At 56.6% G+C, this 13,699-nt stretch overlaps 1 protein-coding gene across 1 annotated transcript; it reads left to right on the plus strand.

The window, feature by feature from the left end:
- Positions 1 to 32: 32 nt before the first annotated feature.
- On the plus strand, positions 33 to 13,481 carry ARPC1B (actin related protein 2/3 complex subunit 1B). Its single transcript, XM_064296051.1, has 10 exons — positions 33 to 131; positions 6,705 to 6,778; positions 7,693 to 7,797; positions 8,292 to 8,514; positions 9,408 to 9,515; positions 10,569 to 10,775; positions 10,871 to 10,946; positions 11,864 to 12,069; positions 12,817 to 12,907; positions 13,187 to 13,481. The coding sequence occupies exons 2-10, from the start codon at positions 6,715 to 6,717 to the stop codon at positions 13,223 to 13,225; spliced, it is 1,119 nt and encodes a 372-aa protein (XP_064152121.1). The 5' UTR covers positions 33 to 131; positions 6,705 to 6,714; the 3' UTR covers positions 13,226 to 13,481.
- The last annotated feature ends 218 nt before the right edge of the window (positions 13,482 to 13,699 follow it).

Here is a 13,699-nt window from a genome sequence, read left to right on the forward strand (position 1 = left end):
CCCCGCCCAGTCCCACCGGCCCCCTCCCCCGGCCCGCCCCCGCCCACGAGGAAGTGGCTCCTGCTACGCGCGGGGCCCAGAGCTGGCTCGGCGCGTCGACTGCCCAGAGTCCGCGGCCGGGGCGCCCGCAGGTGAGGGGCGCGGGGACCCAGGAAGGAGGGGGCGAGGGGGCGCCGCCTGGAGAGGGGGCTGGGAGCGGGGGCAAGGAGCCTCCAGGAGGCGAGGGGCGCGGAGGTGTCGCCTGGAGGTCAGCAGGCAAGGGGCCGGGAGAGAGGGTGTCGGGGAGCCGCCCAGAGGTGACGGGAAGGAGGGGCTCTCGGAGAGGAGAGGTTCGCGGAACCCCGGAGAGTGAGGGGCAGGGGATGGGGGCGAGGAGCCCGCTGCAGGCAGGGGCGCAGGGGTGTCGCCTGGAGGTGAGGGGGCTCGGGGCTAAGGGAGAGGGGGTCTGGAGAGCGCCCAGGGGTGACCGGGCGTAGGGGCTCCTGGAGGGGAGCGGCGCGGGGCCGGGGCGGGGGCGCGCAGGGCTTCCCGACCCGACGAGGCACGGATCCCCGGCTCCCGGGCCCCCAGTTACTTGGGGCCGGGCGGGCCCACGCCCAGCCACTTCCCCTCCATCCTCGAGCCTTCCGGGTCGCTCGGCCGGGAAATGAGCTGGCGCCCCCGCCCCGTCTGAGGCCCCCAGCCGCCTCCACCCCTGAGGGGTCCCGCCGCAGGCCGGCCCTTCTAAACGAATCGAGCGTTCGCTCCCTTCCCGGGGCTGGGGCTGGGGCAGGGCGAATGGGACCAGACTGGTGGCAGTAATAGTAACAATGACTAAAGGCTAAAGCTGCCCCCAGGCTCCGCCTGCCTCGCGTGCAGGGCGGTTCACTGGTTAAAAGCGCCCATCAGAAGGCCCGGGGGCATAGGTGAGTGTGCCAGCTCCTTCCTCAACTGGCTAATGACTTTGACAAGAAACCTAACCTCCTTGGGCCTCAACTTTCCTTATCTGGAAAATGGACATTCAGGTTGTGAGGTTAAATGCAACAATGTGTGTAAAATCCTGAGCCAGACACAGAGTAGGAACGTGTGCCATTATTAATGTTGTTGCCATGACAAGGTCTGCCCTTGTGAACCCGACCTCCCGAATTTGGGGTGAGAGTTCCAGCTAGGTGGCCTTGAGCAAATCATTGCTTTTTCTCACTGAGCCCAAGTTTCCTTTGTACAGAATGAAAGTTTAGGGGGAAAAAATCACTTCTCAAGCTTGCTTTAGGGGTTAAAAGAATGGATGTTGAAAGTCCTGGGTAAACTCTGAAAGTCCCTGACAAATGCCAGTAAAGTCACTTTATTACATGTGACTTGGTACATAATCTTTTCTGATAGTTGAATAGCATCCCAACTTGTTAATATCACAAATCACTCTTTCCGTAGTTGTCATCTGGATTTTTCCACCCTGTCACCGTTATAAAGAACATTATTAGGAATGTGTTTGCTTTAAAAAAAAAAACAAAAACCTTACTGGCTGCATTTTAGCACCAGAATGGATTAATGCAACCAAACCACGTTAACAGTTTTTAAGTTTTGGTTACTGTTATTCTGTCCTGTTTGTTATCACTCAGTTGTTAAACTGAGAGTCATCACACTGCTCTTCAGAAAACCTGAAGTGACAATTTCCCCACAGCCCTACCAGCACTAAGTTTTATGTGTTTTTGATTTTTGTTTTATTTGGATTGCTGTAACCGGTGCTTTATGGTGCCTTATGAATGTTTTCGTTTGCGTTTCTTGACTTTGCCTGGTTCGTAGGACTTCCAGTGCAGAGCTGGGGAGGAGGAGTTGGCTGGTCTGTGTGGTGTGGAGATGGCTGCTCCACACCCGGCTCCTGCACACAACAGGAAGTTGAGTAAGTGCTTAGCACTAGCAAAAGGGTTTACTGGCAGTTCTCTCTGAGCGCTGAGCTGGGCGGGGACTTCCCCAGCTCTGGTAGAGCCCAGATGCTTGCTCCAGGCAGCTAGCTCCTGCTTGGTTTAGCTTCAAATACAGCCAAATGTCTGGATTCAGAGAAGCCTGGCAAAGCCAAGGATCCAGAGCCTATGCTTTGCTCAGCCCAGCCTTTTCTGGCTAAAGATGTGGAGAAAGCATAAACTGAGTGCACCCAGCCAGCAGGGAGAGCGCCAGGATTTGAACCCAACAGTGTAAGGAGGGAAGGGCGTCCTCCCTGGCTGGGCAGCCCGAGCCTTTGCCTAGTTTGCTGTAGAGGGGAGCTGGATCCTTCCTCTGAATCTGCTGAAGGGACCCTGTAGTCTGGAGGCTTCCAAGGTTTTTTGACCATGGACCCAATCCTGATCATTTGTATCAGGAAAAGATTTGAACACAGACACCCCAATAAATATTTACAAAATCCTTATAGAACATCCCCAAGACAGACGTGAAAAAAAAGAGTGTGATATATTCATTCAGCCACATTCAGTAAATCTTTATGGAGCCCCTGCTATGTGCTAGGCACTCTAAATGGTGCTGGGCTACACTGGTGAACAAAATACAAATACCCCTGCCCTCCTGGAACTTATATTTAAGTGTAACCAAAAAGATAAACAAGCCAACCCAATCTGTTGCCAGCAAGTTGATTCCGACTCATAGCGACCCTTTAGGACAGAGTAGAATTACCCCCATAGGGTTTCCAAGGACTAGCTGGTGGATTCAAACTGCCATCCACCTTTTGGTTAGCAGCTGAGCTCTTAGGCACTGTGCCACTAAGGCTTCCGGGGCAGAATGGTGGTCCAAACAAGGCTGCTTCCCCAGGTCTGATCACACAGAACAATCCCATGGTCCTGGAGTCAGGAGGCTGGAGTCCCAGTCACTCCTGGCCCTGCTGCAGAGGCCACGGTGGCCTGGAGAAGGTGCTCACCTCTCTGCTTCCCCTCTGCCCCTCCTCAGCATTTGTAAGATATGGAGATTGGGGGAGTTATCTCTGAGGCCCTGCTGGTTTCAGTTGCTTTACAGAAGTTAAGAAAAAGGGGAAATGAATCTTCCTCTCTCCCCACCCCTTCACCCTTCTCCCCTGCGCCCTTTAAGGAGTTTCAGTGGACTAGGAAGTATTTGTTTCTGAATTCATGCTAAAGTGTGATTGGCTGATAGGCATGGGTCTCAACCTCCTCCTGCCTGTCACACTGCATTTGGCCATCTGTACCAGTCCTCCTCCCCCCACCTGAGAACGTTTAGGTCTGGGAAAGTGGCAGTCAGGGCTTCCCAAGTCCCCTGAGCTGCCATTACCTGGTGGCACGTGAGGACTGCTGTCCTTGGCAGGCCCAGCCTCTTTGTCTTCACAGCCCAGCACTCTGGAACATCATGAGAACAACATAGTGTGCCCCATGGCTGGCTACTCTTATGCCTGGGGACAGTTGATGCTGGGAAGTCAGGTTCTGCCAACCAGCTCAGGGCCCAGAGTTCCGGCTCCGGGGGGCCCCAGGCTATACCAAAGTCTTCTTCCTTCTGGACCACCTGGGGCTGAGGGGAGAGGCCTCAGCTGGAGTCCAGGAGCCAAGAAGTGTCTGGGCTGGGGCCTGGAAATGGGCTTCGGGCTCAGTGCTGCCCCTACCCCACTGGCGACCCGGGGAAATGGGACGGGGTGGACGAGCAAAGTGCAGCGGTCAGATGGGTCTGGCGCATGCCACTCCTGAGAAATGAACCAGCTCAAGTTAAGCTCGACTATTGCTGGCACAGTCCAGGCGTACCGGAAGTGGTTAGGGGAACCCCCAGCAGGCTACTGATTGGGGCCCCTGGCTGAGACAGCGCTTCCGGGGCCTTCGCCTTACAAAAAAAGACCTTTTAAGGAGAAAGGCTCAGAGAGGAAGTCATGGCAGGAGCAGTGTGCCATGTGTGTGTGCAAGGTGGGACACGGATGTGCATGTGGAAACGGTGTCCGTGTGTGTGTGTGCACGGCCAACACACATGTACGTGTGGGAGCATTGTGCATGTATGTGTGCAAGGCCAAATGTGTGGGAACATCAGCGTGCTTATGTGTGTGCCAGGCTGAACGTGCGCATGCGGACTGGGTGCAGGCTATGTATGCTTGTGTGTGCTTTCTTTCTTGGCAAATGTACACCCTGCTCAGCGCCGTGTTCTAGGCACTGGGGAAACAGGCTTGGTCCCTGCCCCATACATGCACATATGTCTGTGTGCACACGCATGTATGTGTGTCTGTGGGGGAATTAACTTCCCCAGACTTCCTGCTGGAAGTGGAAGCAGGTGATTTGCATCTGCGGTGAGCAGGGCCCACCAGGCAGTGAGCTCTATGGCGTGAAATCAGGCCATGCAAGGTTTCTGGTGTGACCTCAGGTCAGCTGATTACTGAGCCCCAGCTTTCTCGGCTGCACAATGGGCCAAACTGCAGCCCTGGCCAAGGCCACTCTGTCCCTCGGGCCCAGCTCAGGCCATGCCGTGCTGCTCCTCCCAGTAGGGGCCTGCATGGAACCGTGATGAGGGAGGAGACAGACCCCAGGGTTCCCATAGGGCCCCCCATGCTAGCTATGCGGGTGAGCTCAGCCTGATCAGGCAGCCCTGCTGAGGGGAGTGTGGTGGGCTGCCTGCTAGAGCGGGGCAGTGACAGGGCAGCACCAGCTTCTAGTGTTCAGGGCTCTGGGTCCTGGTTGCCCCCCGCCCCCGCCGCCGCCGCCAAGTCAGTTCTCCCCCCTACTTGATGGCCCTGTGACTGAGCAGGTGGCTCTGTCATGCTGGTTATCTGCAGCTGACCTGGAGCATTTGCCTCCAGGCCCAGGGCTGCTGATATGTGCGGCCTCTGAGTGCCCTGGGCTTCTGTGACAAAGCACCACAGAGTAGGGGGCTTATAAATACAGAATGCATTCTCTGACTGTCTGGAGACTAGACGTCTGAAAGGGTGTCAACAGGCTGTGTTCGAGGGGAAAATCCTTGTCTCTCCCAGCTTCTGGTAGCCCCAGGTATTCCTTCGCTTGTAGATGACATAGCTCCTTGTCACATGGCCATCTTCCCTTTGTGTCTCTCTTAGAAGGACACCACCACTCAGATGGGAATCGGGTCCTACTCCAGTGTGACTTCATTTTAATTTAACTGATAACAACTTCAAAGACCTTGTTTCCAAACAGGAGCCCTGGTGGCACAGTTGTTAAAAGCTGCTAACCAAAATGTCAATAGTTCGAATCCACCACCAGCCATTCCTTGGAAACCCTGGCCTATAGGGTCACTACTGAGTTGGAATCGACTTGACGACAACGGGTATTTTTCCAAACGAGGTCATGTTCATGAATACTAGGGGTTAGGACTTCAACGTGCCCTTTTTGCAGAACACAGTTCAGTCCATAACAAGGAGTTTACTATTGAGCCTAGCCAGTAAGAAGCATTCAAGAAATGTTACATGGTATTTTTTTTTTATATGTTTTTATAATTGAGAATTTATTTACTCTTCTGAGTGGTAGTGGCAGTAAAGAAATTTGCTCACCAGATATTTACGGGGCATTTGGTCAATGGGGATAGAGACGTGAACAAGACAGATAAAAAAGTCTGCTTCCTCAGGCTTACTGTATTCCAGCAGAGGGAGAAGGGGAACAGGCAAAAATAAGTCCACTGTAATACAGTAAAACCTTCAAAGCTGGCAACTCTGAGGTGGAAACCCGTCAGAGGAGGAAAATAAGTATTTTCCACTAAAGCAAATGATAAAAAAGGGATAAGACTGCCAAAGGCAGAAAACTTGCCAGACCCAGGAAAACAAGGCAGTCCCATCAAGTTCCAGCTCTTACAGGTCTCACTCTGCACATCAGATGATAATTACCTGTGGGAATACTGAGGTGGGCGGTGGCTGCAGTTTCGTATCAGGTGGTCAGGGAAGGCTTCGCCGAGAAGGTGGCTTTTGAGCACAGACCTGAATGACAGCAGCGAGAGCTGTGTAGTCCCTGGGGAAGAGCACTGCTGGCCCAGGGAGCGGCCGTGCGAAGGCCTGAGGCAGGAGCCTGTGTGTCTTCTAAACATAAATCTCGGCCTAGTGCTAGGCCTGGAATGAGAGCTGCCATTTCATGAACACCTACATGGGGCCACCCCAGCGGCTTCTTGAAGACCTCCACCCTCAGGCTGGATCCAGTCCTGGGCACCTTGGCCCCAGGGGCAACAAGTGGGTCTTCAAGACTGAGAATCAGATATGTCTGCGTGTCCACCTGTCTCTTCACGCACAGGTCCCCGCAAACCCACTGCCTCCCCTCCCACCTCACCCCATCACGGCATGGGGGTGAGATGGGAAGACCAGGGCTCCAGGAGCAGTATTGTGTGCTGGGCACCCTTCTAGGTGGCTTACAGGAATTGGTTCGTCTAATCCTATAAAGGGACTTTATTCACTCATGAGGAAACTGAGGCATGGATGAACGATGTGAATATCTGGCTCACAATCCCGGCCACACCTCATCACCTCACTCATGGGAGCACCCTCACCCCTCCAGGTCCAGCCTGTTGTTCCCTGAAGCCTCAGAGACATCCTGTGGGAGCAGCTTTTTTATGAGGAGGGAAACTGAGGCCCCAGGAGGGAACAACATGCCAGGCCACGGTCCACGGAGAGAGTGGACAGGACTGAGCTGGCCCTGCCACCCTCCCTGCAAACTGCTGACCCTTCTCTGAAACCGAGGGGCTTTCTGGTGTGGAGCAGGGGTCGGCCAGGCCTAGCCTCCACAGGGTCAGGCTGACTTGGACTCCCCTTCTCTTGGTCACAGGAGGAGCGCCATGGCCTACCACAGCTTCCTGGTGGAGCCCATCAGCTGCCATGCCTGGAACAAGGACCGTTCCCGTGAGTGCCTGCTGGGCCGTGGGGGCGGGTGGGAGGCAGGCTTGGGCACCCTGGAAGAAGTAGGCACCTCCTGGGTGCACTGCCTGTGGGTTAGAGCAGCCGGGAGTCCCATCTACAGAGCTGCAGCCTCCGGGCTGGCCCTGTGTGCAGGGTCAGCAGGGTGCCCAGACGCATGGACTTCATGAGGGGCTGACCATCCCTCCTCTCCCTCGCTTAGGAGAGTACTCCCTGAGTGTTCATGGAGGGAGTGAACGGACACCCTGGGGGCAAGCAGGGCCAGCTGACCAGGCCTTGCAGGGGAAGGAGCAGCAGGTGCCGAAGGGTAGAGGTGTGAGGTCAGCCCTGCCGCTGCTCTCTGGGCTCCCAGGCTAGTAGGGGGCCAGCAGGAAATGAAGACATAAACACTTCGTGCTAGGTAGCAATGTGAGCTATGAAAAAGAAACCAAGAAACCATGCAAGGTGATGGAGGAGGCACTGTCTTAGGGAATGCCCTTATGGGAGGTGACATTCGCAGAGACAGAAAGGAGGCAAGGGCAGGAGCCGTGCAGGAGGTGTGGTCTGGCAGGCAGAGGCCCTGAGGTGGGTGTGCCTGGGTCAGCAGTGGCTGGAGTTCGGGGACACGGGGGAGTAGGAGGTGGGAGTGGAGTGAGGAGAGGGCCAATGGGAGAGTAGTAGCCGGGTAGCTGCCCACCTAGGTGGGGAATGAGTAGAGGTCCCAGTGGGCAGGAGATTGCTGTGGGGGCATCAGAGGCCAGCGGGGATCAGAAAGGGGACCCAGCAGAGCCTGAGAGGCTTCAGGGGGCTCCTCCAAGGCAGAGGCGGAACACTTAGTGGTGAAGGACAAGGAGCTGCCCAGGTGGGCCGTGGGGGAGTGTGGGGCCCCGGGCATGCATTCCTGAGCCCCTCTCCTGCAGAGATCGCCATCTGCCCCAACAACCACGAGGTGCACATCTATGAGAAGAGCGGGGCCAAGTGGGTCAAGGTGCATGAGCTGAAGGAGCACAACGGGCAGGTGACAGGTGAGTCAGGCTGGCTGGGAGCACCCTGCTGAAGGAGGGCTGGCTGGGGCCATCTACCCACTCACCGTATTAAGCAGGATGGTTTGTGTTGCAAGTAACACAACCCTGATTCAAACGGGCTTCAGTTACAAAGGGAATGTGTTGGTTCATGTGACTGAAAATCTCAGAGGTGTGTGGGCTTCAGAGGAAAAGATCCAACAGCTTTACCAAGGACCTGTTTTTTTTCTGTCTCTTGGTTTTGCCTTCTAGCATGTTTGGCGATGGCTTGGGAGAGCTTTCACCCCCCCTAATAAGCTCAAGTAGCACCCCCTAGAGTGACTCCAGTAAACACTGAACCTGAGTAAAAAAACGTGCTTGCTGTGCAGATTGCGGCCTCTGAGCCCCTCCCACACAGCCACGGTAGAGCTTTGAATGAGGATCCTGTTACTTGCAACCCAAACCATCCTACTCAATACAGCAGCTTCAGGCTAGTGTCCCCCTCCCTCCTGCTGCAGGCATCGACTGGGCCCCCGAAAGTAACCGCATCGTGACCTGCGGCACAGACCGCAACGCCTACGTGTGGACACTGAAGGGCCACGTGTGGAAGCCCACGCTGGTCATCCTGAGGATCAACCGGGCCGCCCGCTGTGTGCGATGGGCCCCCCGGGAAAACAAGTTTGCTGTGGGCAGCGGCTCCCGGGTCATCTCCGTCTGCTACTTCGAGCAGGAGAATGACTGGTGGGTGCCTGGGCTGGACAGAGCCGGGCCGGGCCGGGAGGGACCAGGCTGGCCGAGCTCAGGACTGCAGACCAAGATGAGGAGAGGCCAGAGTGGCCCCAGAAAGCAGTGGCTGGGCGTTGGGACCTTTATCACATGTCTCTGGGGAGGGTCTGTCCTCTCTAGGCCTTGTAAGTTGAGGGGCTCCACAGTCCCTGGGCGGCCCCAGTCCAGGGCTGCCTCTGCAGGGCATCTGCCAAGCTCTGCACACACTGGCCCCACAACCCCATGGACTGGGGCAGCTTTGTCCCCACTTTATGCATGAGTAAACTAAGGCCAAGGTAAAGTCACTCACTGCCCAAGGCATCCATCTGACTCCAGGGGTCCACTCACAAGCTCCCAGCAGCTCAGTCTTCTCCCGTGTCCCTGAGGGCAGAGACCACCGACTGGATTCTGAGACCTGAGTTTGAATCCAGCATGACCAGTTAGGAACTATGTGACTTAGTCACTGGTGACTTCGTTTGCTGAGTTGTCGTGAGGTTTAAAGGAGGCAACCAGTAAACCAGTTGTCGCCAGGTTAACATGTATGTCGGAGTAGAACTGTGCTCCATAGGTTTTCAATAGCTGATTTGTCAGGAGGAGATTGCCAGGCTTTTCTTCCAAGGCACCTCTGGGTGGCCTTGAACCTCCAGCCTCTCAGTTAGCAGCCAAATGCATTAACCATGTGTACCTTCCTGGGACACCAAGGCAGACAAAGGGACCCAGCACATCATGGGCCTGAACCAGGGCTGTGAGTGCCCGGGGCCTACCCTGAGGGACATGGGTGATCTGTAGGGCCCTTGGGGGCCCTGGGGTGTTGAGGCCCATGGATGCCCCCCTGTGTCTCTCCGCCCCTGTCTGTCTGCTGTCTGCAGGTGGGTGTGTAAACACATCAAGAAGCCCATTCGCTCCACCGTCCTCAGCCTGGACTGGCACCCCAACAATGTGCTCCTGGCTGCTGGCTCCTGTGACTTCAAGTGCCGGTGAGGCCACCAGGCAGAGTGGGGTGCTGACATAAACACGGGAGCCCCGTGACTGGAGGGTGGGGGGAAAGCCCAGTCCTGAGAGCCCCAAGTCCTGCCTCCCGGACCAGCTCTGCTGCAGGGTAACTGGGGCCTTAGTCCAGTGTCCTGTGAGCTTTTGCTGTGGAAAGGACTATCCTCGTGTCCTGCCTCCCTCCCATGGGAGTAGAGTCTTAGCAGGATGTATCCCTTTTCACATCTTAATGTCAGATAGTTTCCTTCCAGGCCCTCTTCTCCTGCCTTGTTAGAATCCCTACCCCTTCAGTTTCCTGTGTGAAGGGAAATGAATGCGTGTGCTATTTCATACTAAAGTATGAATGACTACTCACTGGAACGCAGAGTCCCCAGTTGCCGTTTAGCATTATTCACCTGGGCCTGGCACCCATGAATCTCCCTTGGCTATCAAACTCTAAGCCTTCAAGCTATAGCTGCAGGCAGATGGCCCCCCTGGGTCTCTGGATCTCCACCTGGGAAATGGGGCTGTAACCAGCACTGGCAACCCTCTCAAAGGCCCTGGGCACAGTGAGGAAAATGTCCTCTGCTGATCTCTTGGGGCTTTGATGGTGGGCGGGGTGGTGGCTGGAGGAGTGTGGAGGAGGGCGTATGTCACAGTGAGGGGTGTGGAGGGGAGTGCTGGCAGGGTCAGGCAGGATTGGTTCATGATGGAGAGTGGGAGGGAGAAGAGGCGTCCTAGAGGCTTGCTATGGAAGGCAGAGGCCAGCATGATGGGGACCTGGCACCCCCTGGGGGCCATGCTGGCTGTCAATGGTCAGCCCTCAGATTAGGTCCCCACGGGCCCTAGGAGTTGCCAGGACTTTGAGCAGGGAGACCAACTAGCCCGACCCCTTGCACAAAGGGGACAGAGGCCCAGACCTGTCCAAGCACTGACACAGGTCATGGCAGTCCCAGGTCTGGAACCATGGACTCTTAGACCAGTGATTTGTGGCCAGTCTGAGCAGGAGGCCTCCTTCTCAGACTTCTCAGTAACTCCCCCTATTTTGCTACTCTTGGCAGGATCTTCTCAGCCTACATCAAGGAGGTGGAGGAGCGACCGGCACCCACACCATGGGGCTCCAAGATGCCCTTTGGGGAGCTGATGTTCGAGTCCAGCAGTAGCTGCGGCTGGGTGCACGGTGTCTGCTTCTCAGCCAGCGGGAGTCGTGTGGCCTGGGTCAGCCATGACAGCACCGTGTGTCTGGCCAATGCTGAGAAGAAGATGGCGTAAGTAGAGGCCATCCAGGTTGACGGGGGAAGGAGGGTACCAAGGCAGAGTGGGAAGAGGGGCAGAGTGTGGCTGACATTTCTCTCCCAATCAGTGTCGCAACCCTGGCCTCTGAAACACTGCCTCTGCTGGCCGTTACCTTCATCACAGAGAACAGTCTGGTGGCAGCGGTAAGGATGCAGGGACTGGGAGAGGCGGCATCCAGTTAGAGCAGGGTTCCCTGCAAGCCCAAAAGATGCTCATCCAGCTCTCCACGGGTTCCTCCCTCTCCTCTTTTCCTTCCAGCCATCCACCCGTGTCTGTATTTGCACTGGTCAGGATAGGTCAGGTTTGCTGCAGTAACAAAAACCCCAATCTCGGTGGTTAACACACTAAGGATTCCTTTCCTGCTTACATTTTATGTCCAGCGGAGGTGTTGCGAGGGGGCTCTTCTCAGTTTAGATGGCAGTTTTGTCTCCAACATGCCACCCCAAATGCCATGACAGGGAGGTGTTCACTCGTGCCCTGGATCCTGATATTCCTACTTAAACTTTATTGGTCAATGCAGATGACGTGGCCACACCTAACTCTGAGGGTGAGGGTGGGGAGGGTGCAGTTCTACCCTTCCACCCCGTGCCCAGAAAGGGGACCTGGAAATTCTGGGTGAGCACCACCAGTGACTGCCCTCCCTTCCCCCTGCTCACTATCTGCTATGTCCCTTTTCACCAGTCAGCAAACATAAATGGGGGGTGTCTCTTCTAGAACAGGTGGAACCAGGTGGGCAGGACACAAAGGTGCCTGGGCCCCCAGGAGAATTCCAAACAAACTTTCCTCCTTCCTCAACTAGACGCTGATCTTGCTGTGGGAGGGGGCAGCCCCTAGATGCAGTCTTTGGTGTCCACCCCCAACATCCAGCCCTTGTTATACACCTGGGGTCGGGGGCTCTCCCTCTCTGCGGCCCGGGTCCCTGAGCTGCATCGGGACTCCTGGGAGCCCCACCGCAGTCCCGCATCCATCCCCTCGGCGCCGCACCCCCTCGGCCTCCGTTTCCCCGTGGGGAATGGTGGCGCTGCGCCTGCGCTCCAACGGCACGCCCACCTCGCCGCAGGGCCACGACTGTTTTCCGGTACTGTTCACCTACGACGGTGCCGCGGGGACGCTGAGCTTCGGCGGGAGGCTGGACGTGCCCAAGCAGAGCTCGCAACGCGGCATGACGGCCCGCGAGCGCTTCCAGAACCTCGACAAGAAGGCGAGCTCGGAGGGCGGCGCGTCCTCGGGCTCCGGGCTCGACTCGCTGCATAAGAACAGCGTCAGGTGAGGCGGGGCCGGGGGTGGGCGGGGCCGTGCTCGACTCGCAGTACAAGAACGGCGTGGGGGTGGGCGGGGCCAGGCTCCACTGTCCACGCAGAATAGGGCGGGGCCTGGGAGGGGCGGGGCCCGGAGAGGCAGGGACCCGACCTGGGAGCGGGAGTGATCTCTCGGTTGCATAAAAACATCCTTAGGTGGTGGTAGAGCAGTCAGCTTTGTAATTAGGAGACCAATGTGTGAGAAGTGCCGGGCAGGGTCTGCGGTTCTAGGGCGTGGCCAGACTGAGCAGCGAGCTCCCCGTGGCGGGGCCCGGGCGCTCGAGGGTCTCGTTGCAGCCTCGTGAGGACCCCGGCTGGGGCGGGGTCCATCACGCAGTGAATCAGAGGGAAAAGTGTGCCAAGACTGGTACTTTTCCGTGGCCCCCAGCCCAATGTCGTCTTCAGAGTAAAATTCAGACGCTTGGTCAGAGTTCAAGGCCCTTCAGAACTAGCTCCTGCATCCTCCCATTTTCTGGGTCACTGCACAGTCCCCGGACACACTGTCCTCCTTGGCGCTCCTGCTCAGGCCTTTATGGGCCCTCTTCCTGGAGCGCCTCAGCCCTTCTCACACCACTGCTCACCCCCAAGAAGTCCCTAAAGCCTGTCCTGAGGCCTTGCCAGCCCACCTCCCAGGCTCTTCCTGGTGGGGCACCCTCATATCATTGGGTGCTCCAGGAGGGCAGCCTGGGTAGGTGACCCTCTATCCTCTTTGCAGCCAAATCTCGGTGCTCACCGGGGGGAAGGCCAAGTGCTCCCAGTTCTGCACGACGGGCATGGACGGTGGGATGAGCATCTGGGATGTGAAGGTGAGGCCCACAGGGCTCCCCGCAGGCCCTCAAGGTCCACCCTGGATCGCCCTGCCCTTCACTTCTGCAGGAGGAATGGGGAACAGGGGGCCTGGGTCTGGGTCCTGGCTTTGCTGCTGGTTGTCAAGTGGCCTTGATGCTCTCTGGGACACCTCCCTTTAGGGTTGGGACTCAAACCCAGGTCCAGGTTCTGTGTCCTTTGCTAGGCCAGGTCCCTGGGGGTGGGCTGTCTACAGGACAGCTGAGACCAGCCTGTCTCCTCTGCCTGTCTCCTTCCAGAGCTTGGAGTCAGCTTTGAAGGACCTCAAGATCAAATGACCCGTGGAGTATGCTACTCTCATCCCGGCTGCTGGAGAAGGGGAGATGAGGCTAAGGGTCGCTTTGCTGAATGTTCCTAGGGTGCCAGCACCCAGCACCCACGGGGCTGCTCCCTCAGGAATGGGGGTGGGGGGACTTTTCTTACCTATTGAAGGAACATGTGCCTTTTTCTTAGAGAAATGTAAAAAACGCCCCCGAATCACTATGCTGGTCATGAACTGCTTCAGAATACAGAGATAATAAACATGTAACTGCAGACACGTTTGTCTGTGTTTGGGAGGAGGGATTGGTTTTTGCATGAGCATAGGTGGCCACTTGCCAACAAAACTGATCCTCAAGTCTGAGGGCTAAACTCATTTTCCAGGGGCGGTAAGGATGAGGTGAGGTAATGGCTCAGGTATCATCAGCCACTGGGATGCTTCCTCCTACCACTCAAGTCCTGAGGTCGTCCCCAAGGAGAAGGCAGCTGCTTGG

Source organism: Loxodonta africana, chromosome 12 (genome assembly GCF_030014295.1).
Source record: "Loxodonta africana isolate mLoxAfr1 chromosome 12, mLoxAfr1.hap2, whole genome shotgun sequence".
Taxonomy (NCBI): Eukaryota; Metazoa; Chordata; class Mammalia; order Proboscidea; family Elephantidae; genus Loxodonta; species Loxodonta africana.